Genomic DNA, 13,252 nt, shown 5'->3' with positions numbered 1-13,252 from the left:
TGGCAATCTGTCCTGGGGACAACATTTGCCACTATGTGTTGGATATAAAACATATCTCTATTTGTCTTGTTGGATTCATCTTTATCTAATTATAAGAAGGTGGTAAGGCCAGATATGAAACCTGTTTTAAGAAAGTACTGCACAGTTGGTTATGTCTAAGTACCATATCATGTGAAACTGTCCTGATTAAAGGAATGTGGTAATATAAGATATGAAACCAATATATTAATAACTAAGTACTGTGTTATTAGATATCATCCAAAAACCAAACCATATGGAGTTACTGAAACTTCTTTATCACATGTAAATCAGTAATGCATAATTTTGTAATATCTAAAAATGAAAGCTGATGTGATGTTGTAACCTGTATTCATCATAGACAATTCTTTACACGATGTAATATTAAGCCTCCCTAAAATGAACCCTCCCTACTTCAGTGAAGACAACTGCAGCACCAATCATGAACAAGAAAATGAGTGACATCCACACACACACTTCCTCTAAGGTACTACATTGTAAATAAAAAGAACAGTTACTGCCATAAATAGTAGATTTAGTAAATATCCTGTGGTCTTGTAGTAGATACTTTTGGATATTTCCAACCTACAAGTTACTACTGATTACATATGTAGGTCACTGCATCCTACAAGCTTATCTTTATTTTGGTGTGTTCAACCACAATATTTGAATTTGAAATGAAACCATGACTTCATGCTATTAATGTGGAAGTTTCAGTACCTTGACTATGTTGCCTATACTGTCCTTGTCATGTGTGTAATCTGAAACTCCTTGCCCTTATTAGACATGTATAACTTCTCCTATGACATATGCAGAACATATAAATTGTGAGACGACTGATTTATAGTTCAGTTGATTACGCTACACAACACTGATGATAATGCCTAGTTTCTAACACATTTCCTTTATTCTGTTATAGCTGATAATTGGAATTTCATACAAGGATGGCGTTGCTGAAGAGTGTACTGTGCTTAGTGCTGCCTGTCGCAGGTATTGTAATATATTCTTTGTCCTTTTGCTACCAGAGGTTGGGGGTGGGGAGATATTTGTTCATACACAAAACTACAAGTTGGGAAAACAATTTAAATTCCTGAGTTATATCTCAGTACAAAAATGACTGGAATCTCTGACTAGATTTGTTCCATTTCTTTAATTTCTAGCTTTAGAAGTGTTAGACTGACAGCTTTGTCATTGTGTATTGCCCTGTAATGTAGTGAATGGACAGTCCTGTAATGTAGTGAGTGGACAGTCCTGTAATGTAGTGAGTGGACAGTTCTGTAATGTAGTGAGTGGACAGTCCTGTAATGTGTAGTGATACAGGAGTGTATAGTCCTGTAATGTAGTGAGTGGACAGTCCTGTAATGTAGTGAGTGGACAGTCCTGTAATGTAGTGAGTGGACAGTCCTGTAATGTAGTGAGTGGACAGTCCTGTAATGTAGTGAGTGGATAGTCCTGTAATGTAGTGAGTGGACAGTCCTGTAATGTAGTGAGTGGACAGTCCTGTAATGTTGCGTGTGGTACAAGTGTTCACACTCTAATGTAGTGACTGATACAACTATTCACTCCTGTAATGTAGTGAGTGATACAGGCATGTACAGTCCTGTAATGTTGTGTATGATACAGGAGTGTACAGTCCTGTAATGTTGTGTGTGGTACCAGTGTTCACACTGTAATGTAGAGTGATACAGGCATGTACACTCCTGTAATGTAGTGATTGATACAGGCATGTACAGTCCTGTAATGTTGTGTATGATACAGGAGTGTACAGTCCTGTAATATTGCATGCTTGTGATACTAATGTTCACTCCTGTAACATAGTGAATTATACAGGATTCAAAAGTAGGCCAAACATGGCAGACACATGAATAAGATATCGATTTGCAAGCATTCCATTAACAATTACATAGTCATACAACCTTGACTTATTCCCAACAGACTTCCTGGTTCAAAAGGTATAAACCATGTTTTCCCATTTAACGTTTGTACTATGTATTGAGTGCAAGAAAGAGATTATGTACGCACTAACGGACAGAGATACATTATCTATCGATTACTACTAAGGTGTGTCAGCAGAATTCTTATGTCAAATGGATTGATTTCTTTGCCTTCTGAAAAACAAGATTCTAAGTGAATGTGATAACTGGTTTGAATACATCTATGTTTGGAATGTGTTTACATTGATCTGTAATTTTGCTTCGCTATTTGACTAACCAATTGTAATGCTATCAACGGAAATTGATTAATGTGGTTTAATATTATATGCTCAAACTGATTGATTTTGAAGAAAAGAAATGCACTCAAGCTGATTGGTCACAATATGGAGTGATAACATATGTTAGCCTGATTGACAATTCAAATGAAGTCAATATGTAAATGTCTCCTCATTATATTGAGTGCAATAGTAACATAATTTGCATATGATGAATATTATTTAAATATTTACAAATAGGCATGCTGCTAACTACAATTGGGGGCGTGGCTAAATTAACAGGCATGCTGCTAACTACCATTGGGGGCGTGGCTAAATTAACAGGCATGCTGCTAACTACCATTGGGGGCGTGGCTAAATTAACAGGCATGCTGCTAACTACAATTGGGGCGTGGCTAAATTAACAGGCATGCTGCTAACTACCATTGGGGGCGTGGCTAAATTAATCACTTGCTGTTATCTACCATTGGGGGCGTGGCTAAATTAACAGGCATGCTGCTAACTACCATTGGGGGCATGGCTAAATTAACAGGCATGCTGTTACTACCATTGGTGGTGGCTAAATTAACAGGCATGCTGTTACTACCATTGGTGGTGGCTAAATTAACAGGCATGCTGTTAACTACAATTGGGGGCATGGCTAAATTAACAGGCATGCTGTTACTACCATTGGTGGTGGCTAAATTAACAGGCATGCTGTTACTACCATTGGTGGTGGCTAAATTAACAGGCATGCTGTTAACTACAATTGGGGGCATGGCTAAATTAACAGGCATGCTGTTACTACCATTGGTGGTGGCTAAATTAACAGGCATGCTGTTAACTACAATTGGGGGCATGGCTAAATTAACAGGCATGCTGTTACTACCATTGGTGGTGGCTAAATTAACAGGCATGCTGCTAACTACAGTTGGGGGCGTGGCTAAATTAACAGGCATGCTGCTAACTACCATTGGGGGTGTGGCTAAATTCATCACTTGCTGTTAACTACCATTGGGGGTGTGGCTAAATTAACAGGCATGCTGCTAACTACCATTGGTGATGGCTAAATTAACAGGCATGCTGTTACCTACCATCGGGGCGTGGCTAAATTAATCACTTGCTGCTAACTACCATTGGGGGCGTGGCTAAATTAATCATAATCAGTTGCTGTTATTAGCATTACAAACATTTAGAAGGAAGCAAATGCAGATTGTGATGTAAACAAGGAAATAGAATGTTTCATTTGAAAAATTCAACAATTAAAATGTATTTGGTTACATAAATAGATCTTCTTTTACACTACTTTTCCTCTTTTAACTTGTATGAGTAACATAAGGCATCTTGTCACTAAAAGTAGAACCCTTGAGTCAAGCATGAAATCTTATTTTGAGAAATGGTTCGAAGAAATTTCTTTTGTGATGGAGAAAAATTGTTACGATATTGCGGTAGTTTCGGTTTCCCAGACTCCCACCACTGAGGGCTTAACTATGAGACCCCTCCCCCAGGTGGGGGGGGGGGGGGGGGGTAAATTGAAAGTTACCCACACAGGAAGTCACAGTACATTTCTTTCAAGTCATGGAAAATAGGTCTATGAGGCCTGTTTGTTGTAATCAAGATGTATCAGTACCTTTAGACATGATAATATCTCACAATGGTACCAGGATCATACAGCCTGCCGTGTTGAACATGATGTATTTCCCAGCATGCACTGCTCTGGGAAAGAGATCCTGTACTGGCAAGTTTGGATCACATTTCCCCAGATTCTGTCTGGATTGTCTTGTAGTAGGACACCAGTGGTGAGTCTGGGTTACTGAAACTAATGTTGAGACAGAAATTGTGGCTTTAAAGGGTAAAGGCAAAGGGGTGAATACATGTAAGTTTCACTTAGATAATTATTATGCAAGTTATGATGTCCGAAGTGGAAACTCAAAATTGAGAAGTATACCAATGCAATAATTTACACATAATTTATAAGGGGGGAGGGTATCCAAGATCATAATTATAGTGGTTAGTATATAACATGGTGTTTTAGTTCCGGAATAAATTGATCACGGCATAGGGAATGTTTATATACATTGTACAAGTGTCTAGATGATCTCTGTATCTAACAACATATTCTAGTAATGAGTAACGTCTGGTAGACTACCGCAGACATGCATGTACGTGCAGTTTACAACATGGAAAGATATCTGATTGCAAGTTCAGTAGTCGTTTTGACTGCTGACAGGCTACAGTAGCATAACGTAAAGTATAAATCATCCATGTTACAGGGATAGTATTAAAGATATTGATTCACTCCTATCCAGTTATACCCTCTTAATGATAGCCAAATTTTGTTACAAGTCAAAATAAAATGATGAAAACAGGGATTTCTTATAAAATCTTATATGAGTCACCACATAGTAAGAGATAGGGGAAAACCAAATTTTGGTTGTCGTGAGAAATTGTGTGCGTCAGTAGCATGTCAAATTGGCTTAAAGAGCACACTGGTTGTAACCCTAACCACCATACAGTATGCAAGATGCCCCCAAGAAATATAGTAGAGACCCTGAGTGGAAGGTTGTCAATTGTTCTTTTCTATTGTTATTATCATGAATGGACGTCTTATCTGTATCTGTCTTCCATTGTCTTTTTCTGAATCGGCTCTTCCATATTATCTTTGGTTTTCAATTTCTTGAATGGTATAGGGGAGTCCCAACGTTATCTTTGAATAGTATAGGAGTCCAACCATTGTTTTCTGTGTGTATTGTTCAGTGCAAAGGTGAACGAACTGCGGAACACTGAACACTTTGACTGGGAATATCATTTAGCCTGTCTGTCACAGTGGTAGACTGGTCAGACATGATTGCAAAAGAACAATACACATTATACCATAGTGGAGCCAAGTTATTGTCCTTACACAGAAAATATGGATTATTTATCTTTGTGTCCTACTTCTCGACAACCCACGTCAATGTCTGAAATATGGTCAAAATGTTGCAAATCACCATAATTTTCCTTCTTGAGGAGGTATAATTATATTATTCCCTAATATTTTACTTCATTCACCTGGAAAATAATCATGACCCTACAGCTTTATCACAACTCATCTAGTAACTCATAGTGACAAGGCCCCTTAGGTCACTTGTATTTTTGTCAGCTTAGCGATGAATATATATATATATCTAACTATCACAGATTAATAATAGCTGTACATGGTGGGCACATACACATATAGACAATCTAGGCTACCAAATTAGCAGTAGTCCAGGGCATATAGACTCATTGTATCTAGACTACCAAATTAGCAGTAGTCCATGACTCATTGTATCAATTTTCTGCTTTCTTTCCAGTTTTCTCACAGTTCATCAGTGAACCAGTAGACACAGTCGCATATATTAATGATCCAGTGATTTTGAACTGTAGTGTACAAGACTTTTCCGATGCTGGAACACTTACGTGGTCCCGTGGTCCTAGTCCTATTTATTTCGGAAGTTTGTCTGGAACTGTCTTCAGTCACGAGGATTTTGAAGAATGTTGTACAGTGATTGGTGACTCGAGTGCTGGTGATTTTACTATGAAAATCAACGCTGTGTCATTTGACGACGCGGCAACATGGAAATGCGACTACACTGCTGATCCTGTATTCTTTTCAAAAGGTGCCACTGTAAAGGTGTTAGGTGAGTCAAGGCATCATTCTTCAAATACTGTGAAATATTATATTTTTGAATTTATTTTCACTGTTTTGGCTGTAGTTTCCTACTAGAAATAAAAGACATCCCTTCCATTTATAGATTATCCATCATGCATACCTTTCTAAATTGATGAAAATATTAAGTCCAGGCAATGTAATTTCTCATTTGTCATTTCAGTGAAAATGAAATCTCTTCAAAATAGAGCTTGTGCCATAATGTGCCCTGTATAATGATAGCCAAATTTTGTTGCGAGTCAAAATGATAAAAACTGACATTTCTTGTGAGTCACCACATAGTATTAGTAAGATATAGGAGAACACCAAATTTTGGTGTGTTGCTAGAAATTGTGTATGTCAGTGGTGCGTCAAATTGGCTTAGAGGACACAGTGATCCCAGTACAGGTAGTGTAAATTTAATGACTACAATGAACAAATGAAACGACACAATAGATGATTTATGGAGTCAAATTACAATGTAGAAACCCAAGTGAAGATAAAGGAAGGGTTTGTTGTACACTCCATGAAAAATGACAGTTGTGTATAAAGACATCATTGTGTCGGCTAACTGTCGCGGTCATCCATGAAGTCTCTACACCTGAAATAGATTTATACTACATCTTTACCTCTGTATATTATCAGAGATGTAATCACGTGATTTCTCAGTTGGTTGACAACGTGACTTGCTTCACACACTAGACATACATGTAGATTCATACCTAAATTCTCCTTACATGGTACATGTAGATTTGTACCTAAACTCTCCTTACATGGTATTTGTACCTAAACTCTCCTTACATGGTATTTGTACCTAAATTCTCCTTACATTGTACATGTACATTTGTACCTAAACTCTCCTTACATGGTATTTGTACCTAAATTCTCCTTACATGTTATTTGTACCTAAATTCTCCTTACATGGTACATGTAGATTTGTACCTAAATTCTCCTAACATGGCACATGTATATTCATACCTAAATTCTCCTTACATGGCAATGTAGATTTGTACCTAAATTCTCCTTACATGGCAATGTAGATTTGTACCTAAATTCTCCTTACATTGTATATGTAGATTTGTACCTAAATTCTCCTTACATGGTATATGTAGATTTGTACCTAAATTTTCCACTCCTGTCTGAAACTAAGATTAATATATGTATAATAACAAACTTTTTACACATTTTTAAAACTTGTTGCAATGTATTGAGTTACAAATACATACTTTGTCAATGTTGTTTCACGTTGACTTTTCAAGTAGGAAGCCATGGTAAAATTGTTTTATAAATTAAAAATCCAAAATAAATACCCAATCCTCATCCATATGCTCACATTAAACTTGGCCCAACACAAGAATTGAGTTGTATGTTATGAGATACAGCATGTATATATGCAGAACCGACACCAGTGTGCCCTTCAACTCAATTTCGCGTGCCACTTACTCACACAATTTCTAGTGATGCACAAAAATTTGGTGACCCCCTATCTCTTACTATGTGGTGACTCACAAGAAATGCCAGTTTTTCTCATACTGACCCAGGACAACAAAATTTGGCTATTATTAGAGAGGGCACACTAGACAGACGGGCTATATAGTGTAGTGGACTCACATAGATTAATTTACAAATAGTGTCCCGTCAAAGCTAATTTGGTGCAATTAACATTTTCCTTCAACATGAAGATTTGGTGTTCCCTGATTCCATACTATGTGGAGACTTGCAAGAAAATTCCCTTGTCATCATTTTGACTCCCAACAAAAACACTATCTCTTATTACTAGACTACTGTCTATGAATACATACTCCTTAATTGGTGATACAGGATGTCATATGATATTAGTACAGGACAATATTTGCCTTATGAAATTGACATAATTTGAAAACTAATTAGTCTGGCTTTGAGTGACTTGGGATGTATTCTACATTGTCCATGTATCCAATGTACACAGCATAAATGCTAAAACTTTAATTAGCAATTTGTCATGACATTAAATTGAAAAAAAAAATTGTGATTTATAGTTTGTGAGCTTTATTTAAATGTTGACAACACCACAAGCGACTAATCTCCCTAGCGTTTTCCCCAAGACAGCCCAGACATATTAGAGAATAAGCTAAAGCTAAAGACAGCCCAGTGAAGGTGTAGAATGCAAGTCAATGTTCTCTCCAGAATTGTCTCCAATTTTCTCCCAAGACAGCTCAGTGAGGTGTAGAATGTATGTCAATTTTCTCTCTAGAATTTTTCCCAAGACAGCTCAGTGAAGGTGTAGAATGCAAGTCCATGTTCTCTCCAGAATTTTCTCCAATTTTCCCCTAAGACAGCTCAGTGAGGTGTATAATGCATGTCAATTTTCTCTCTAGAATTTTCCCCAATACAGCCCAGTGAAGGCATTGAAACTCTCTAGAATTTTCCCCAATACAGCCCAGTGAAGGCGTTGAATCTCTAGAATTTTCCCCAATACAGCCCAGTGAAGGCGTTGAATCTCTAGAATTTTCCCCAATACAGCCCAGTGAAGGCGTTGAATCTCTAGAATTTTCCCCAATACAGCCCAGTGAAGGTGTTGAATCTCTCTAGAATTTTCCCCAATACAGCCCAGTGAAGGTGTTGAATCTCTCTAGAATTTTCCCCAATACAGCCCAGTGAAGGCGTTGAATCTCTAGAATTTTCCCCAATACAGCCCAGTGAAGGCATTGAATCTCTAGAAGTTTCCCCAATACAGCCCAGTGAAGGCGTTGAATCTCTCTAGAATTTTCCCCAAGACAGCCAAGTGAAGGCGTTGAATCTCTAGAATTTTCCCCAAGACAGCCCAGTGAAGGTGTAGAATGCAAGTCCATGTTGTCTCTAGAATTTTCTCCAAGACAGCCCAAAGACAATGTTAAAATGTTTTGTACTTGCCAGTAATAGACCATGGGAGAAAGATCATATAGGATCTAGTGACTGTTTCAATATTTTCAAATAAAATGGAGGTGTTCACTGTATCATTTTACCAAAATAGTGCTTAGAAATTACAGGATGGTTTGGCATTAGTCCAGACAGACTTAACCATCTGCTTCATCAATGGTCGGACTCGTCAACTTCATGAAACCGACTTGTCGTGTCAGATCAGGCAACTAACATGTTCCTTACTTCATTGTGGTATTATGGGAACTATTTCTATTTGCAGAATTGAGAGATGGTTTCAGTTTGACTAAAATGCAATTCAGATTTCAACACATATGTTGCAGCCAGCAATTTGTATAGAAACTTAGAAAGGTGAAAAGGTTAGAGATAAATTGATCCAAAGCCTTCATCAAAGAAGTAAAAATAAGATTCCTATGTTTGTTTAGTCTGGAGAAGTGGTTATCAGATGTTACATATATAACAGCTACAGCTGTCTGAGATTGTTGTTTTCGATGTCGTTTTGTAGCATACTCCTGACAGTAAGGATTCAATCAAGCAGTTAGCTTGTACATGCACTTTCCATGCCCTCAGCAATGGTTCATTGTGCCTTGTACAATTTGATTTAACAAACAAAGCTGTTCATTGTATAGAGCATACGCTGTGTGAATTGTGCTGTTCTTTGGAGACATGCTGGTTCTGCCCTACTTTACTCCAGATCTTTCTTTTTGTGGTATTTATTCATTCATATCAGGTTTGTTTGTCAGCCACTCTGATAATCTAATGGATTTCTTGTACATGTTGTGAGTTTTAATGGCCATTCTATTCACATCAGTCGTACTAGGCTGTCTTCTGTGAGTGTTTTTACGGTGATAGAAATGATATTTTTGTTAGAGAAAAGGTGTTTTTTGGAGACAAGGTGTTGCTAGTATTTTGGTTGTTTCATAAAATTGGAAACTCTTCAGAACATTATTATAGTTTCTATCATTCAGTTCAGTGTTTTTACTCCAAGTTGTAATAAGTAAAATGGGCCTGCAATTAATTTGTGTGTGTGTGTGTGTGTGTGTGTGTGTGTGTGTGTGTGTGTGTGTACACATCATACATGTGTGTTCTTTCATGTATATGTATGACTGAGTTTATATATTCATGTGTCTATGCATATGTATGTACATGTATGCCGTGTATGTATGTGTGTGAATGTGTATGTATGTATGTATGTATGTATGTATGTATGTATGTATGTATGTATGTAGTAAATCGTATCAAACTCGTAGAATAGAGTGCTCGATGCTTGGGTAAGCAGGGCGGGAATAATCAAAGTGGGTTGGTTGGAACTTGAGGTGCTTGGTTGTAACTCCGAGTTTCACGCTCAATGCGTTCATCAGACATCATTGTCTGATGAACGCATTGAGCGTGAAACTCGGAGTTACAACCAAGCACCTCAAGTTCCAACCAACCCACTTTGATTATGTATGTATGTATGTATGTATGTATGTATGTATGTATGTATGTATGTATGTATGTATGTATGTATGTATGTATGTATGTATGTATGTATGTATGTATGTATGTATGTATGTATGTATGTATGTATGTATGTATGTATGTATGTATGTATGTATGTATGTATGTATGTATGTATGTATGTATGTATGTATGTATGTATGTATGTATGTATGTATGTATGTATGTATGTATGTATGTATGTATGTATGTATGTATGTATGTATGTATGTATGTATGTATGTATGTATGTATGTATGTATGTATGTATGTATGTATTGTTATACAACAATTGTGCTAATAAAGTCCTTGATTTCTCCTTAGATTGGAATCCTAATTATGTTCACATTAGTGCCCACAATCTCCTCACTTCTTATGTAAGACATACCCCTGTGCATGACAGGGAGTTTGGCTACAGAGAGTTGTACTTACCAATTATTAGCAAAGAAATTTGATAAGGTGATTCAACTAGTTTGTATACAGTGTACAGTCAGTGGGTATGGAATGTGCTAATTTCTATCTGTTATGTAAGACACCTAAGTTAAGATTTTGTAAGTACGGAAATCAATTTTATGAAATATAGCCTTGAATCTATGCATATTATTATTTATGTCTGGTATATTTACTAGCATAATAGTGGAGAAAGAGCAGGCACACACAGTACAGTTGTGTGTCCTCGGTAAACTGTTAAAGTGACCATATGGATGAGAATTGGGTATTTATTTTGGATTTTGGATTTATAAAACAATTTTATCATAGCTTCGTACTTGAAAAATCTGTGTGAAACAACATATACCAAGTCCCTGGTTGTAACTCAATAAACTGCAAAAGACTTAATAGCTGTGTAAAAGGTTTACTATTGTACTTATAATAACAAACTTTTTACCCATTTTTGAAGCTTTTTGCAATGTATTGAGTTACATACACAGACCTGGTCGATGTTGTTTCACATTGATTTTTCAAGAAGGATGCCATGATAAAATTGTTTTATAAATTAAAAATCCAAAATAAATACCCAATTCTCATCCATGTGGTCACTTTAAAGCTGCTCTCGCTGCAACTGGAAAGTTTCGTTAGATCACAACTTGTTCATAATATTGTACACCATGTACAGTATTGCATCACCTATGAATATACGTATTTGTTGTAGCTTTATACACAATAAATCTATTGATTTTTTAAGTCCATACCTAAAAATCAGCGCCCTCAACGGTAATCATGATTTCAACCTGTTTTGAGAGTACGACTTATAGGATAATAACAACCACTGATTAACATCTACAATGTCTAACTATTGGCAATGCAACAATTTTCAGTGAATGTATCGGAAACACACAATTATTTTTTTTTCCACCTCAGAGAAGTTGTAGTTTTTTTTAGAAATTCAGAAATTCAGCCATAGTCTCATTTTATCTGAAAAAAAATTGTCAGATGAAAAAAGTGTACCGTTGGTTTGGTCATGAAAACAGAAATAAATTGGGGTCACCATCTTGTTACACTTCTGCATTGTTTCATTGATGTACAGTAGTTCTTATACAGTGTCTGTCCTTTAGACCTTGAAATACAGGGCTTTTTTTATGACCATCAAGATGTTATGCATCTAAATAGAATTTAGGAGTGTTAATAAAAGTCATCTGTGTTGTTGTGTTATTTAATGGCATAATGACATGCAATCAAAGAGTCCGGTATGTTAGAATCATGACAAGCCCATTATATTGCAAGGTCATAGCAAAAACGTTTATGAACTTAACAGCTGATTACATCAATTAAAATCATCACTCAACCTTGACCAATATTTGAGACAACATTGTGAATTCTTGCAATCTATATCTCATTAGAATCTTTCATTGATTTTTACCAATATTTGATACAATAATGTCAATTCTTCTAATTTACACCTCATTGGAATCTTTCATCAAACATTTGATGAATATTGTAAATCTGGAAATTTTCGTTGACGACTTATTTTCATTTATTTCGCTGGAAAACAAAGCCACACAATTAAGTAGTGACTAAACTACCTTCTTGTACATTAACACAACGTACCAGTCTGACAATTAAATAAGTAGTGACTAAACTTCCTTTTTGGGCATATATACAATGTACCAGTCTGGTAATTAGTAAAAATTAGTCTTTGAGAACTAGCTGAAGACTGTAAAATTGCAATATTTTCTAGTAGTACAAATATCTATGTTTACAGTACGTGAAACAAAGGCATTATCAAAAGACTCAAGATCTAGTAATTTACACCATATTCACCAATAGTACTATTTGAAAAATAGTAAAACTTTGTAACTTGCAGATTACAATTTACAGCTTGTTGGAGCTTTTCATATAGGTTTATTAGTGTATAGAGACAAAGTTGATAGAAATGGCCATTTATTGTCACGGTCACCCCTGGATTTTATTCAATGATCTGTTTTATTAGCTCCGCTGTCAGCGAAAGCTGAAAGCGTAGCTTTAGGTATAGGTGGGTATTGAGGTATAGAGAGTAGAGTGAATCATAGGTGTCCGTCAAACTTTTATATTTTTACTATCTACTCCATAAGTGACAGTCGGAATTCTTCGATATTTGGTGTGCATGTTCCCTGGGGGGAGGCTATTCAGATTTGTTCATGCCAAGTTGATCTGTGCCATTTTCAATTTTTTATGATTTTTTTTCATAAAATGTAATTTTCATCAACTCCTTGAAAACCTCTTATTAGATTGCTTTGATATCTGGCGTGTTGATGCGCAGGGGGTAGCTTACTCAGATTTGTTAATTTCAAGTCAGCACATCCTCATTTTTATTTTTTATGATTTTTTTTTTGTAATTTGAAAAAAAAATGAATATGTTAATGAGCATAATGACCGACGCCATATTGGAAATCAGTCGACGAGACTTTAAGTAAACTGCCACTTTTCAAAAGACACTATTGACGTCAAACAAGCAATGTAATATGTGCTATAGTCATAATTCTACGCATTGGGCGCCCAAATGACAAGCGTTTGTTCGAAAC

At 36.3% G+C, this 13,252-nt stretch overlaps 1 protein-coding gene across 6 annotated transcripts in view; it reads left to right on the top strand.

Moving 5' to 3' along the window:
* The window catches only part of LOC144440492 (nephrin-like), a 78,303-nt gene that overhangs the window by 33,840 nt on the left and 31,211 nt on the right, over nucleotides 1-13,252 (top strand). For all 6 annotated transcript variants that reach the window (XM_078129873.1, XM_078129875.1, XM_078129876.1 and 3 more), the window contains exons 2-3: nucleotides 938-1,008; nucleotides 5,542-5,868. In XM_078129873.1, coding sequence (XP_077985999.1) covers nucleotides 963-1,008; nucleotides 5,542-5,868 — 373 coding nt within the window. In that variant the 5' untranslated portion in view covers nucleotides 938-962. The remainder of the gene's footprint in view (nucleotides 1-937; nucleotides 1,009-5,541; nucleotides 5,869-13,252) is intronic.

The sequence above is a fragment of the Glandiceps talaboti genome, chromosome 9 (assembly GCF_964340395.1).
Source record: "Glandiceps talaboti chromosome 9, keGlaTala1.1, whole genome shotgun sequence".
NCBI lineage: Eukaryota > Metazoa > Hemichordata > Enteropneusta > Spengelidae > Glandiceps > Glandiceps talaboti.
Note: the sequence above shows the minus strand (reverse complement) of the source record. Positions and strands in the feature narration are given on the sequence as shown.